Source organism: Gossypium arboreum, chromosome 7, assembly GCF_025698485.1.
Source record: "Gossypium arboreum isolate Shixiya-1 chromosome 7, ASM2569848v2, whole genome shotgun sequence".
NCBI classification, from domain to species: Eukaryota; Viridiplantae; Streptophyta; class Magnoliopsida; order Malvales; family Malvaceae; genus Gossypium; species Gossypium arboreum.
Genome location: NC_069076.1, coordinates 12,075,277 through 12,087,871, shown reverse-complemented (window position 1 = coordinate 12,087,871; position 12,595 = coordinate 12,075,277). Strand labels below are relative to the sequence as shown.

At 33.4% G+C, this 12,595-nt stretch overlaps 2 protein-coding genes across 2 annotated transcripts; both read right to left on the bottom strand.

Moving 5' to 3' along the window:
- Positions 1-25: 25 nt before the first annotated feature.
- LOC108451762 (serine/threonine protein phosphatase 2A 59 kDa regulatory subunit B' gamma isoform-like) lies at positions 26-5,116 on the bottom strand. The gene is made up of 2 exons (XM_017749417.2): positions 3,180-5,116; positions 26-903 (listed from the first exon to the last, which is right to left on the bottom strand). Exons 1-2 carry the CDS (start codon positions 4,422-4,424, stop codon positions 514-516), a joined length of 1,635 nt encoding a protein of 544 aa, XP_017604906.1. The 5' UTR covers positions 4,425-5,116; the 3' UTR covers positions 26-513.
- An 829-nt stretch (positions 5,117-5,945) lies between these two features.
- On the bottom strand, positions 5,946-10,355 carry LOC108466186 (chromatin remodeling protein EBS-like). Its single transcript, XM_017766541.2, has 5 exons — positions 10,061-10,355; positions 9,545-9,887; positions 9,357-9,425; positions 6,924-7,062; positions 5,946-6,481 (listed from the first exon to the last, which is right to left on the bottom strand). The coding sequence occupies exons 1-5, from the start codon at positions 10,131-10,133 to the stop codon at positions 6,455-6,457; spliced, it is 651 nt and encodes a 216-aa protein (XP_017622030.1). The 5' UTR covers positions 10,134-10,355; the 3' UTR covers positions 5,946-6,454.
- Positions 10,356-12,595: the final 2,240 nt, after the last annotated feature.

Sequence of the window (12,595 nt, the reverse complement as noted above, 5' to 3'; positions counted from 1 at the left end):
CCAAAAAAGACTTAAGATGCCCATATTTATATAAAGGAATGTGATGAAATATATATATAACATGACATATGGATTGTCAAGTCTATACACTGAGCAAATAGAGGGAAAATATATATATATATCCTTGCATCATTACAGGAAAAAAAATAACAATAATAAATAGTAAATCCAAAGAAATGTTTTTATAAACGAAATCCCTTATGTCATAATACATAAACTTGCACCTCCATCATGGAAGAGGAAGGCAGAGGGGGGATAGAGGGAGAGAATGGGGGAAATGAGGGAGATAAAAATATGCAGACAGAAGAACCAAATTAAAAAAAGAAACATGCGTCATAATCAGAGAATCCCACCACTTGCCATTCAGGAGGTCAGAGACTTGGATGTTAAAAACCGAAGCGACATCAACCAATTCCCGTGGTGCTTCACCATTTCAGTTACACCCTGAGCTGGAAGATCATTTAACAGTGATGGATTTGACTGGTTGCTTACAAACTGCATTCACTGCATCTCTCATCGACTTGCCGTTGCCTTTGGAGCTGTGCCCCTGTCAATGGCAATGGAAGAGATGGATTTTGAAACCATTACAGCCTCATTGCTTACAACTTTAGATGCAGCCACATCTTCCAACCGCTTCCAGGTTAGTTCCCGCTTCTCCTGCAGCTCTTTTTGCTTTGCTTCATCTTCTTGGTATCTGGCCAAACATTCATCAAAGATCGCTTGATCAGCATCTGAGAATATCTTCCGGACATTCAATGTAAGGCTCTGAACAGCTGGATTCCAATGACCACGTGTGTTTCTCTCCAACGCTGGGAAGATTATTGGAAGTATTACTGTGCGGTTCTGGGTGATGAGGTTTCTTATGTGATCATTGTTCCACAAAAACAATGCACGTTCTGCTACCTGCCAAGATAACATGTTATAACAAATTAATATTGTCCATGAATCTCACAGAATCAAAAAATTGAAAGTACAAAACTCTACTCAAATCAAAACAGATACCAGGCAACTATAATTACTAAAAAATGAAATTCCAGCAGAACAGATAACTCTCTCCTTTAGTTTTCACTTTAAACCCCACATAAACAGAACTACTTTACACAGTGAGTGTGCGCAATTACTCAAAAGTTCCTTGCTAACCTCTCCAGTAGGGATACTCAAATATAATCAGTTATCTATTTCTAGGTTTTGCAGCAATGAAATATAGATAAAAATATAGACCCAAATTTGCCAGCATAGAACATTCATTTTCAGCAAGAGTTCCCTCATCCGTGACAATTGCAAAGTGCTTTCACGGCTGTCAAATCAGAAGCCATTTAAATTTATATTTCTCGGAGAAGATGCAGCTGGGTGTAAGCATTGAGCAGAAAGAAAGTAGGAAAAAATATAAAATCGGTTGCTAGCAGACTATTTATGAAAAAATTATCAGTTAGTCGCATAGTGAGGCATGAATGCCTGGCAACTACCTTGTGTTTCCTTTTAGTTATAGGCTAATGTACTTTACCAATAATTCCATTTCCTTATTATATCTGTAAATTTTCCCAAACACAACCCAGTCCAGTTCAATGCTTTCCTTGACTCTGAAACTAAAATCAACTTAGATAAACCTACACCCTTACCTCGCCAAAAGATCCTAAATTATATCATTAATGCTTGAAACTTTTTGTAGCTTCCTCTAGAACTCCAGACAACTTTTGACCAAACCAAATTCTAGTAACATTTACACTTATAAAGGAGCTCAAGTTCAACAATACTTATAGAAGGTGGAGATTAACCGACAGGGATTGTTTCAAGTGCAAAGGTTTTCAGGTAAACAGATACCAACTTTAAACAAAAGGTATTTTGTGCATGACCTATCTTCCATAACTGCTCAATTCCTAACACGTGTTTTATAATACGGACCATAATGCTCAAACCATCAAACTCTTGACATCCTATATTCCAACCAAACTGCCCAACTAAACTGAATGGGTTTCCATATATGCTATAAATGAATGGTGCCAGTTTTCTACAAGTGAGTGTACCAGGCCAAGATAGAAAATCATGACCAAAGTCTAAAACAAGTATGCTGAATGAGAGAAAATCAATTTGGATAAATATTCCAATTGATCAAACGATCATTTTCCCACAAAGAACAGGACACAAGCATCTATGTGTCCATAAATCATAACAATATCCAATCCAGCATGAAACAATGCCCAAGAGATGGTCACATGGCTTAATACTTCAAGCTTCTTTGCCTTAGCAAAGCGAATTGCGTGATCCTAGATGAAACATTGGCTCTCTCAATGGAAAGCAAGAGAATAAAAAAATGAGGCTTGATCATTCATGATTAAACAAGCATATCTTGCTCAACAATTAACATAAATGTATTTAAGTACAAACGTAAAGAGGAAATAAAAGCAGGTGCAAAACACATACAAAGCATCTAACACCATATTGAAATTGGACTGCTTCTACATATGCAAAATGACAATTGAGGATTGAAAATGGTGGAGGTGTGGCTTTCAGAACGACTTAGGAGACCAATCTTAATTAGATCATATAAAGGAGTAATTAGGTGATTAAGGAGAAAAAAGAAATCTGTGAGATGAACGACATGAAAATGTCAAGATTGAGGGCAGAAGTATATTCTAGAATGGGGCAAATTTATCCTAAAAAGAAAAGGTAATTGTAAGGGTGCATTACATTAAGTGGCAAGAACGTGGCTTTAAGTGACATAACCCCTTAATATAAAACATATCAAGATCAGGCCATGATAAGTTTAAAGGTTCTGGCTTGAGCCTTATACTGGCCCGACCCTCAAGTAAAATTCAAATCAATGCCAGCAACAAATAAAACCCAAAAGTCAAATTGATAGATTTCTCTGTTGACCCAACGTCAATATGCCATCAGAATAAAACAGTGGGCAAATTATATTATAACAATAAACTATAAAGCACCAAGTGTAGTAACTCCTGTTGGAGGGGAGCATTATCTCACTAAGGCGTGGGAAAATTCTCCACAACAGCGATATTTGGGGAAGAAAAATAGCAATCAAATATCTCAAGAAATTTTTTTTTTTTTTTGGGGGGGGGGGATGCGATGGTGATGAAGCATGGAATAAATCAGTCATAGAAGGAGGTAAGACATTTGTAACAAAGTGAGTGGAAGGAATAACAAGGAAAAGCTATAAACACCTGAAAATGCAAGCTGTTGAGGCATCGGCCAATCTGTCGGAAAAGAGGAACCATGCAGCGTTGGAATTCTGCTGTCTGAGTAGCTTCAAGAACTTCTTCCAACTCTCCAAGGAACATTACCTCCTTTGAACTATTAGTTACAGGCCAATACTTTAGAAGGCCTCTGATGACGGTATCAGCCAACTTGAAGTCTTTCTCAACAAACTGAGTAATGCAATAAGAAAGTTGCTGATGGTACATAGACACACACTTAGGCTTGTGAAGAGGAATGAGCGCTCGGACCAAGAAGAGCTTGTGCTCTTCCTTCAACGGCAAAGCAAACCCATTTATTATGCTGCCCAAGATTTCAAGCAATTCAGCAATACCATTGTGCTTTTCTGTCTCAAAAATAAACCTGTAGAAGATATTGTTGATGGCTTTTCTAATGAAGGGCCGATGGACCATGAACTTCCCATAAATCCGATGTAAAATCGTCTTTAGATACTCCCTTTCTCTTTGATCATCTGAATCAAACAAATCCAACAGTTTCAACACAAATGGATGGTCGACGTATCTCTTAGCAAGCTTAGCATCAGTCTCTGGTGAGACCACAAATCTAAGTAGAAGTTCATAGACAATCTGAAGATGCGGCCAAGCAGGATCCATGGCCGGTTCTTCATCTTCCATATCATACATTTCTAAAATCTTGCTATCATGATTCGGAGATGGGAATGTTCGAAATAGATTAGCAGCCACCATTCTCGTAACCTCTTGCATTGCGACCTCATTGAACTTGGATGAAACAGACGATATATAATCAACAAGCTCCAACAACGTCTGCCTTTTTATCTCCTTTTCCCTAAGGTTCTTAGAGGGATCACTAAAATCGAAAACCACATAACACAGACTCAGCTTCTTAAGGAAAAGATTCTGCTTTTCTGAGCTAGGGACATCCCGGAAACTGGGCAAAGCCTCATAAACCCCTGAAGCTGATATAGGACCAGCTTGGCTTGCAAGAGAGGCTGTTTTCTTCCCGTGATTCGATTTATTTGAAGTGGAAGAATGTGAATTAAGAGGCCCATTGTTGGAACGTGATGAATTGGAGGGCTTGGAAGAAGCCGAACCGGGTTTTGAATTGTTCAAAGAATTGGGACCTAGAGCAGAATTCAAAGAGGAATTATCATGGACTCCTCCATCACCATTTGAGTCATTGTGGGATGATTTGGATGGTTTTCGAGGTAGCTTTCCAAATATTTGCTTGATCATATCTACAAAAAGCCCTAAACCTAATCCACAATTATCTAAGGTTCCAACATGAAAGACTTCAGATTGTAAACATTTCTTTTATACATCATTTACAGATTCAAGCAATGGAAGTAAAGATTTGCATTTAAAAGAAAACAATGCAAATAAATATGTACCCAAAAAAAAAGATCTATTCAGAATATAATGCCTTTAAAATTACGATTCTCTGGATTAAGAAATAAAGGTTACAGAAATGAAGGAATTGAAAAAAAAAAAAGACGAAGGTTTTTTCAACTTACAATTGATGAAATAATTGAAGAGATCCGAAAAAAAAAGCGCGAGAAAACGAGATAAAGAGAGAGGAAAGAAGAATAAAGAAAATTAAAGCCCCCTAAAACGATCTACGATCATATAAACCCTAAAAACAATTTCGATTCAAAAGAGAAAAATAAATAAATAAATAATACTGGGCGAAAAACGGAAAGAGACAGAGAAATTAGAGAATGCCTAGCAAACAAAAACAAAATAAGATTAAAAAAAAAAAGGGTAAAGAGATTAAGATGGTTCCCTCTTCAGCTCTATCGAAATGGGATTTTAGTTTTCTGTTTGGATGAAGAGAAAAGAGGAACGGAAAAAATCACGGGAAATTGAGGTTTTCGGACAGGACTGATGGGAGGGGCAGAAAAGAACTTTATGACAAAAAAGTGATATTACAATAATGACCTCCAATTTAAAAGCTTGACCAATGATAATGATTCAAATGGACCCTATTTTAGAGGCGATAATGGATCCGATTAGATTTTTCCTTTTTTGAAGTTGTAAATTTTTTATTATTTTTATTTCATAAATGAAGTTAGCAACATAAAAAAGGCAAAACTCATAACATTTTCTTTTCTAATTTCACGTGTGCAGTTTTAATTTTTAGCACTTGAATTCACATCTTTTTTAGTATTTAAATTTACATTTTTTTATATTAACATTTTTACATTTAAACTCATTTTTTTATATAAATTAACAATAATGTAAGGTCGCATTTTTACAATGCGTTTGTGGACTGTCTTTTCATTTATCTTAACTAACCTTTCTTTTTTTCCTCTAAAAATCTCAATATTATATGTATATATGTATATATATTTGTTTTGAGTGGCTCCCCTTGCACCTGGCTTGTAGTTGCAAAGTATAATGCAAGGTTTAGCATAGTTTGGTTGACTTTATTTTCTAGCATCGCAATATGCAATATTTAAATCCAAATTCTGCCATATACTCAAATGGCCTCAATTTTTATATATATTGACAAATTCATATGATAATTTCATCTTTTATTATTATATTTATGTCCGACCAAGTCCGTCCTTCCTCCACTCAACAATATAAATCTTTATTTTATACATTTCATTAACCTGGTCAATATAATACCAATAGTTATAACATTTTCTTCCTAAAATATATCACAAAAGACCCTTAAATTAATTAATCATAAAACATGTGATAGTCTGATTATTTCGTCTACCACATCAATTTTTAACAATAAAATAAATAAAATTTAAAAAAACTAATTTTCTTTTTAATCTATTGTACAAGAACTAATTTGCCCATTATTTTAATAAAAATTGCAAAATGCAAGGTACTTCTACCCATTTTTGTTCTAGTACATGCACGTTGATGGTACATGCATTTTTGTTCCCATAGACCTGGTAGAATATCATTGAAGCACCATCATAGGAGACTAGAAACTATCGACATAACCAAAGAAGAGAGAAGGTTGGTTTAATTCTTAAGTTTAAGCAGCCATTGTTAATGGTTCTTGGGGGGTCTTATATTAAAGATTTGTCATTTTTGCAGAGACTGCACTCACAAGTCCAACCACACATACAAACATGAGAAGAACATGGTAAATTATGAAAGATAGCCTTCCCTTTTTTTTTTTTTCCTTGGCGTGCAAGCACAGAATCTTCTATGCACTGTACAATTCCACAGCACAAACAAGAACAATATCTGAGCTAATGTGCTAGAAAATCGGTACCTCCTCATTCCGCATTACAATGATGGGGTTATCTCTTTCTACGCTTCGGTTCCACCTAAAAGCCAAAAGAATGAGATACAAGATCAAATGCATGGCTGTATTACATTTGCTAAGACGGAAAGGGAAAAGAAAGAATAGTTCTTCAACAAGTAAAATGAAACTTACAACCAAAATATGTTATCAAGGCTGTTCATCTATTGTAATAATTAAATTATAAATAAAAATATTAACTAATTAATTATATTTCGTTACGAAGGAAAGTACTAGAAAGTTATCCACAATGCCAAACTACAAGCAAGGATTGATTGATTGCAGTTTGGTGTTGCAGGTGAAAGAACTTGGAACTAACAGCTGCATTGCAACAGCATCATCAAAAGATATCAAATGTCAGTCTAAGTCAATATATAGCAATCTGCTGATAACTGAACGGAGTAAAATAAGAAACAAGAAATATATTTATGTATGCACGCTCAAACCATGAACATGAATGCTCTAACCTTTGGCTCAAGGGATGCTGATACTCGGAACGTATTCATAGATCTTTTGGCATCATCCTCTGAAGTACAATCAGAACATAAAAAGTGATCCAATCTTTTTGCTTCTTCGATGGTCATCTCCATGCAGGATGGATGAAACCTGAAAAAGATTAATGTTCTAATCAGGAAAATATGATAATCCATTTTCATGTCAAAGAGGAAGCACCATATCACAACACATTCGTGTGTGTGTATACATACAGTACAATGGAATCACTGGCAAGGAACCGAGAGAAAATACTAAAGATACTAGCAGACCTTGATAACATGTCCTCAGACCAAATATGTTTTTCATTTCCAGTAAAAATACTCGGCAAATAACTCATACAAAGTCCCTTGAAGTCAACATGACCATTAGATTGTTTAAACAAAAATCTACCTACAACTAGCCGGTAGCACTTCCAACCCATATGTGCTCAGAAGTAACGAGAAGTACAACTCGATGCTGAGTTATACTGGCAGACCAAAAGTAAAATATAAAATAAAAGCTAAAAAATATATGTTTAAAAGGTTACATACACCCCCCCCCCCCCAAAAGGCACACAGAAAACATTTCAGCTTTTCCGGTCTTATTATCAACAAGTTAAACTCATTTAAGTTCGTAGTGGATAAGAGCTTTAGAAATCTCTGAAAGGCTCTTGTGAAATATGTTTACTTTCTTTATCTACAGACCAAGAAGCAAGTCCATTGCAGTTTTCATTGTAGTTTTAGCTTTTGTGAAGGTTTAAGCTGCAATTTTTGAGCTAAAACAGTCAAAGGTAACATTGTTTCGCGGTGCAAGCTAAACTACTATAATTTGTTCACTTATGGTATTTATATAATCTAGTGAAATCTTAAGTTTTAAGATCTAAAAGAACAACGCTACATTGATTCACATAGTCTTTTATGTGTTTATTAGGCCCCTTCCAGAGTTTAAGATTCAAAATTCACATTTTTCTATATAGACCATTTAGTCAATCATATGTAAACTTCTTTTCTTTTTTAGGTATAAATGTAAATGTTAATATCCATTTCCACTCTATTTTCTCCATCCATCTAATATCTTTTTTAGGGTATAAACGTAGTCTTTTGCTCTTTGTGACAATTTTCCCTTCATTTTCCTTAAGGTACTCATGTCTTACACTATCAAACATATGTTCAGACTTGTGCAAAGGGATATGATCTTCTAAATATATGGAAAATCTCAGAAATAGTTGTGCATGCCTGTATCCGCCATTCAACCCCAAACCTGGTTATCATAGCTTAAAAAACTTCAAGCCATCCAGTCACCTTTCCTTCTACAAGTCACCTGAAAGTCTCCACACTCCACTATCGGCAGATATTACCTGAAGCTAAATCCTCCTTTCCAGACACTCTTTTTCAATACAATATCAATCAACTAAAACCTTATTGACATTAACATTCATCAAATTATAGATCATAAAATTGCTACCATTTACACGTTGAATAGCTGACTTCAGATTATTGTAGAATGTTAATATGGAAATGAACTATGTCTGAAGACAACAGAGTAATGAAGTTAGATCAGATGGCATTAGCAGATCAGCTTAAAGATTCCTAATGGGGAAATGAAAAATTTTGCATCTTCAATTGAAACTGATGTTGATCTCGCTAATGAATCTACCATTACAGCTGCAATACCTTAAATTAATTGCTTTCAGTCTCTACAAAACCACTGCTTCATAGATACAATACCAAAAGAGAAAGGACCCAGAAAGTCTTTATTGGGGAAAAAAAGTTTGGATGCTACAAACTTATTTCCAAGGCCATTATTAAGTCAAAGTACACTACCCCAGTACTCAACAATGGAAAATCATTCATCATTGTATTTTCCATGAATAATGGAACTCGGAACTAAAAGCATTTGCTATGGAACAAAACAATATACATACAAATATCCTTTTGCTTCAAGAGCTATCGGTTATCCAAAAATAGCCAAACTTGTTAACAACAACAACCTAGTAGGATTAAACTCAATAGTGGAAAAATCACTCATCAACAGATGTTCCGTGAATAACGGAAACAAGGAATTAAAAGTGTTCTCTATCAAACAAAACAAAATGCATGCAAATATCCTTTGCTTCAAGACTCAAGAGTACCAATTAATCGAAAAAGGAAAGAAAAAAAAAAGCAACTTTTTCATGGTAACAACCTAGTAGGATTAGCATATTATATTTAAACATCCGAAGTAGCTGAGTTAAAAACTTAGGCAGACTTAAATTAAAACTAGAGCAAAAGTAAGTGCAACATTAGTGAGAAACCCTTTCAGCTCACAAATCAATATGAAACCACCAAAAATAAATGAATTTAATCTCCAGTTCTACACACACAAGCACAAGGAAGGTGAACAGTTCACATTGATTGCAGAATGAAATAAGTGAGCAAGGAATTTACCAATCCTTGCATCCTTCGCATTGCACCATAAGGTCATCCGGGTTATATGGCATCTCACATTTGCAATACCTTCAAAACCGAAACCCCGAAGAGTTAGTGAACAAACTCGAAGAACATATAAGACACTGGAAAAAGAAAATTACCCTAAACTTAACCCCAAAACATAAGAAAAAACCGAAGGTACTCACACTGCCACCCGGTCCGGAGTGAAACCACCGGTGGCGGCCTTATATTCGAACCTACAAAAGTAATCTTCAGCACCAACATTTTCAAGCTTAGTGTAGTTTTTGAAAGTGTGGACGATACACTTTCCTTCAATGGTGTGGGCACTTTGCACATCATAATGGTCTGATAAAAAGAGCTCCTTGGCTCCATGGAACTGTCTTCTCCCCCCAATAGACTCCTCCGGCCGATAGTACCATCGAACTCGAACCTTCACATTGTTCCGATGGTCGGCCTCGATCTTCTCTACACGAGCCACGTACGGTGGCTTATCGGAGTCCGACGGTCTCATCAGCACGCAATCACCAGCTGCAAAACAAACCAAATATAAAATATATCCAACCATTTCCCAAAATCCAAACACATTTGCGAGTTATAAATTTTAAGACAAGAAAGGTCTAAGAAAAAACGAAAACGAATTTTGGGATGTTTTTGAAATGTAAAAAGGAAAAAGAAAGAGATGGGTTTAGATAGAAACATACGACGAACAACTTTGTTGGTGCCTTTGATAGCGTAGGAATCAAGGTCCTTCTTGCCAGGTTTGGTCTTGGCCATGAAAGGGTTGGTTTGTGAATGAAAATGTGAGGAAGACTGAGATTTTCGTTGATGTTTTAAATGGTGAAAAAGAAAAGGGAGAATTGGGGGATGGAAATGAAGGAATCGAGAGAGAGAAGAGGGAGACAAAGAAACAAACCCTAACAACTGGGAGATAATAAAAGGACTGTTTGTAAGAGAAGATCCGGAAGCGATCGAAAAAGAAAAAAAATAGACAAATAAAAGCAGTAATTTTTATTTTTTTTGGAATAGGACGACACGTCAGCATATCAATGTTATACACCCGTTGCACTTTTAGGGGGAGCTTCTATCAAATTAATCAGTCAGGAATTAATAGAGATATTATTATATAAATAGATTTATTCACCAATTTTATTTATTTTATTATTCATATATGTTGAAAAATCATAATATTATTCCTTGGCATTATAAATTTTACAGTTTTTAATTAAAAATATTTTAAGAATTTTTATAATGTTGATTTTTCAATAAGACTCTTAATATTTACTTAGAAAATTGTATTTTCATTAGAAATTTGAGTCAATAGTTAATGATTTTAATAGTTGTTAAAAAATATTGTAATTTGTGAGATATTTTGTTACGTGTCATATAAATAGATGATGTGGCATGTTGACCAGTCAATATCGGTCAACATTTGGAGTCAACGTTTCATGTCATCGATTCACAATCTCTTTATATGACACATAATAAAATATTTTTTAAATTATAATATATCTCATAAATAATAGCATTCTCTAACAATCAATAAAACCATCACTTATTGACTCAAAATCCTCAAAGTACTATTGGAAACTCAACTTTATAAAATTGTAAAAATTGTTAATTAAAAATTTTAAAAATCATAAAAATTATAAATTTTTTGGCATTATAAATTTTTCAATTTTTAATTAACAATTTTTAAAAAAATAAAGAATTTTTATAAATTTGGGTTTTCAATACAATTTTAGTATTTAATTAGAAATTTGTGTTGTTGATTAGGAATTTGAATAAATAATTAATGATTTTGGTAGTTATAAGAAAATATTGTAATTTAAGGAATATTTTATTATATGTTTCAATAAAATGCACTTTTAGGAAGCGCTTCTTATTAATATGTCATAATTCTTGGCTTAGTGGTTAATGTTGATGTTGTCATGTTGTGACTTTTGTTTAATTCCTTCCTAGCCATTTTTGTTTTTATTTTTCTCTATGTTGCTTCAAACATTTTCTTTCCTTTTTTAAATTCTTAATTAATAAAATTGTTGTTATCAAGTTATTTTATTTTATTTTTAATTTATGTTTTAATTAATAATTCCTTTATTTATATAAACAAAATAATTAATATGTAATTATATAATTAATATCATTATGTTAAAAAAATTTACAAGTTTCAACTAATTTTTTATATATTGTTCCTTGTATATAATTTTTATATGTTAAATATCATTATTTTTCAATTACATTGTGGGTATGGTATATTATAATATCATAAAATCAAATAATTATTATAATGACTTGTTTTTAGTCAAATCGAAAGCAGTGATTTTGGGACCATAAATTCAAGGTAAAAATATTTATTTTATTATTTTATTAAAGTTTACAACATGATAGAATTACTGTGTGAAAGTTTCGTAAAGAAATTTTACTATTTGAATGCTTAATTCGGTAAAAAGGACTAATTCGCGTAAAGCGTAAAACTTGTGTTCTATTAGCTAAAAGTGTCCAATAGCTATAGAACATTAAATTAAAGGTCCTTAAATGGTAATTAAGCCATTTGAAAGGTAAGTGGACATTAATGGACATGTATAAATGAATTTTAATGTTATATACTTAAGGTTAATATAGTAAATTAGTTATTAATTATGATAAAATACTAAAAAGAAAAAGAAAAAGCTTTCATATTCTTCAATTGTTCACCGAAAAGAAGAAAGGGAGACTCCATTTTTGGTGTTTTAGGGTTCGATCACTTTGAGCTTCAATTGTAAGTCCATTTTTTTCGGTTTTTAATGATTTTTACGTTTTTGAGATCATTGCTTCGTATTCTAGCTAGCCCGTACCTTAGATTTCAAAATTGTTAAAGATTTTTCATGTTTCCATTGTTGAATGCTTGAGTAATTTGATGATGTGTGATAGATTTGGAAGGTTTAATGTTAGATTGATAGCTTTTGTAAAGTGATTTTTGACAAAAATGTTAAAAAGGGATTAAATTGAGAAATTCTAAAATAAAAGATATGGGCTGCTAGGGACTCCATTAAAATTCGGCTAAGTGTGGGTTTATGATTAATTGCATGAATTTGCAATTTTATGTGATAGGGACTAAATTATAAAAGTGTGAAACATTAGGGGCAAATGTGTAAATTTACCAAAATATGAATTAAAGGCTAAATTAAATAGATCGGATACTGAATGTGCTAAATTTGAAATATATATAGATCAAGATAAGTAAGGATTGAATCTAGATT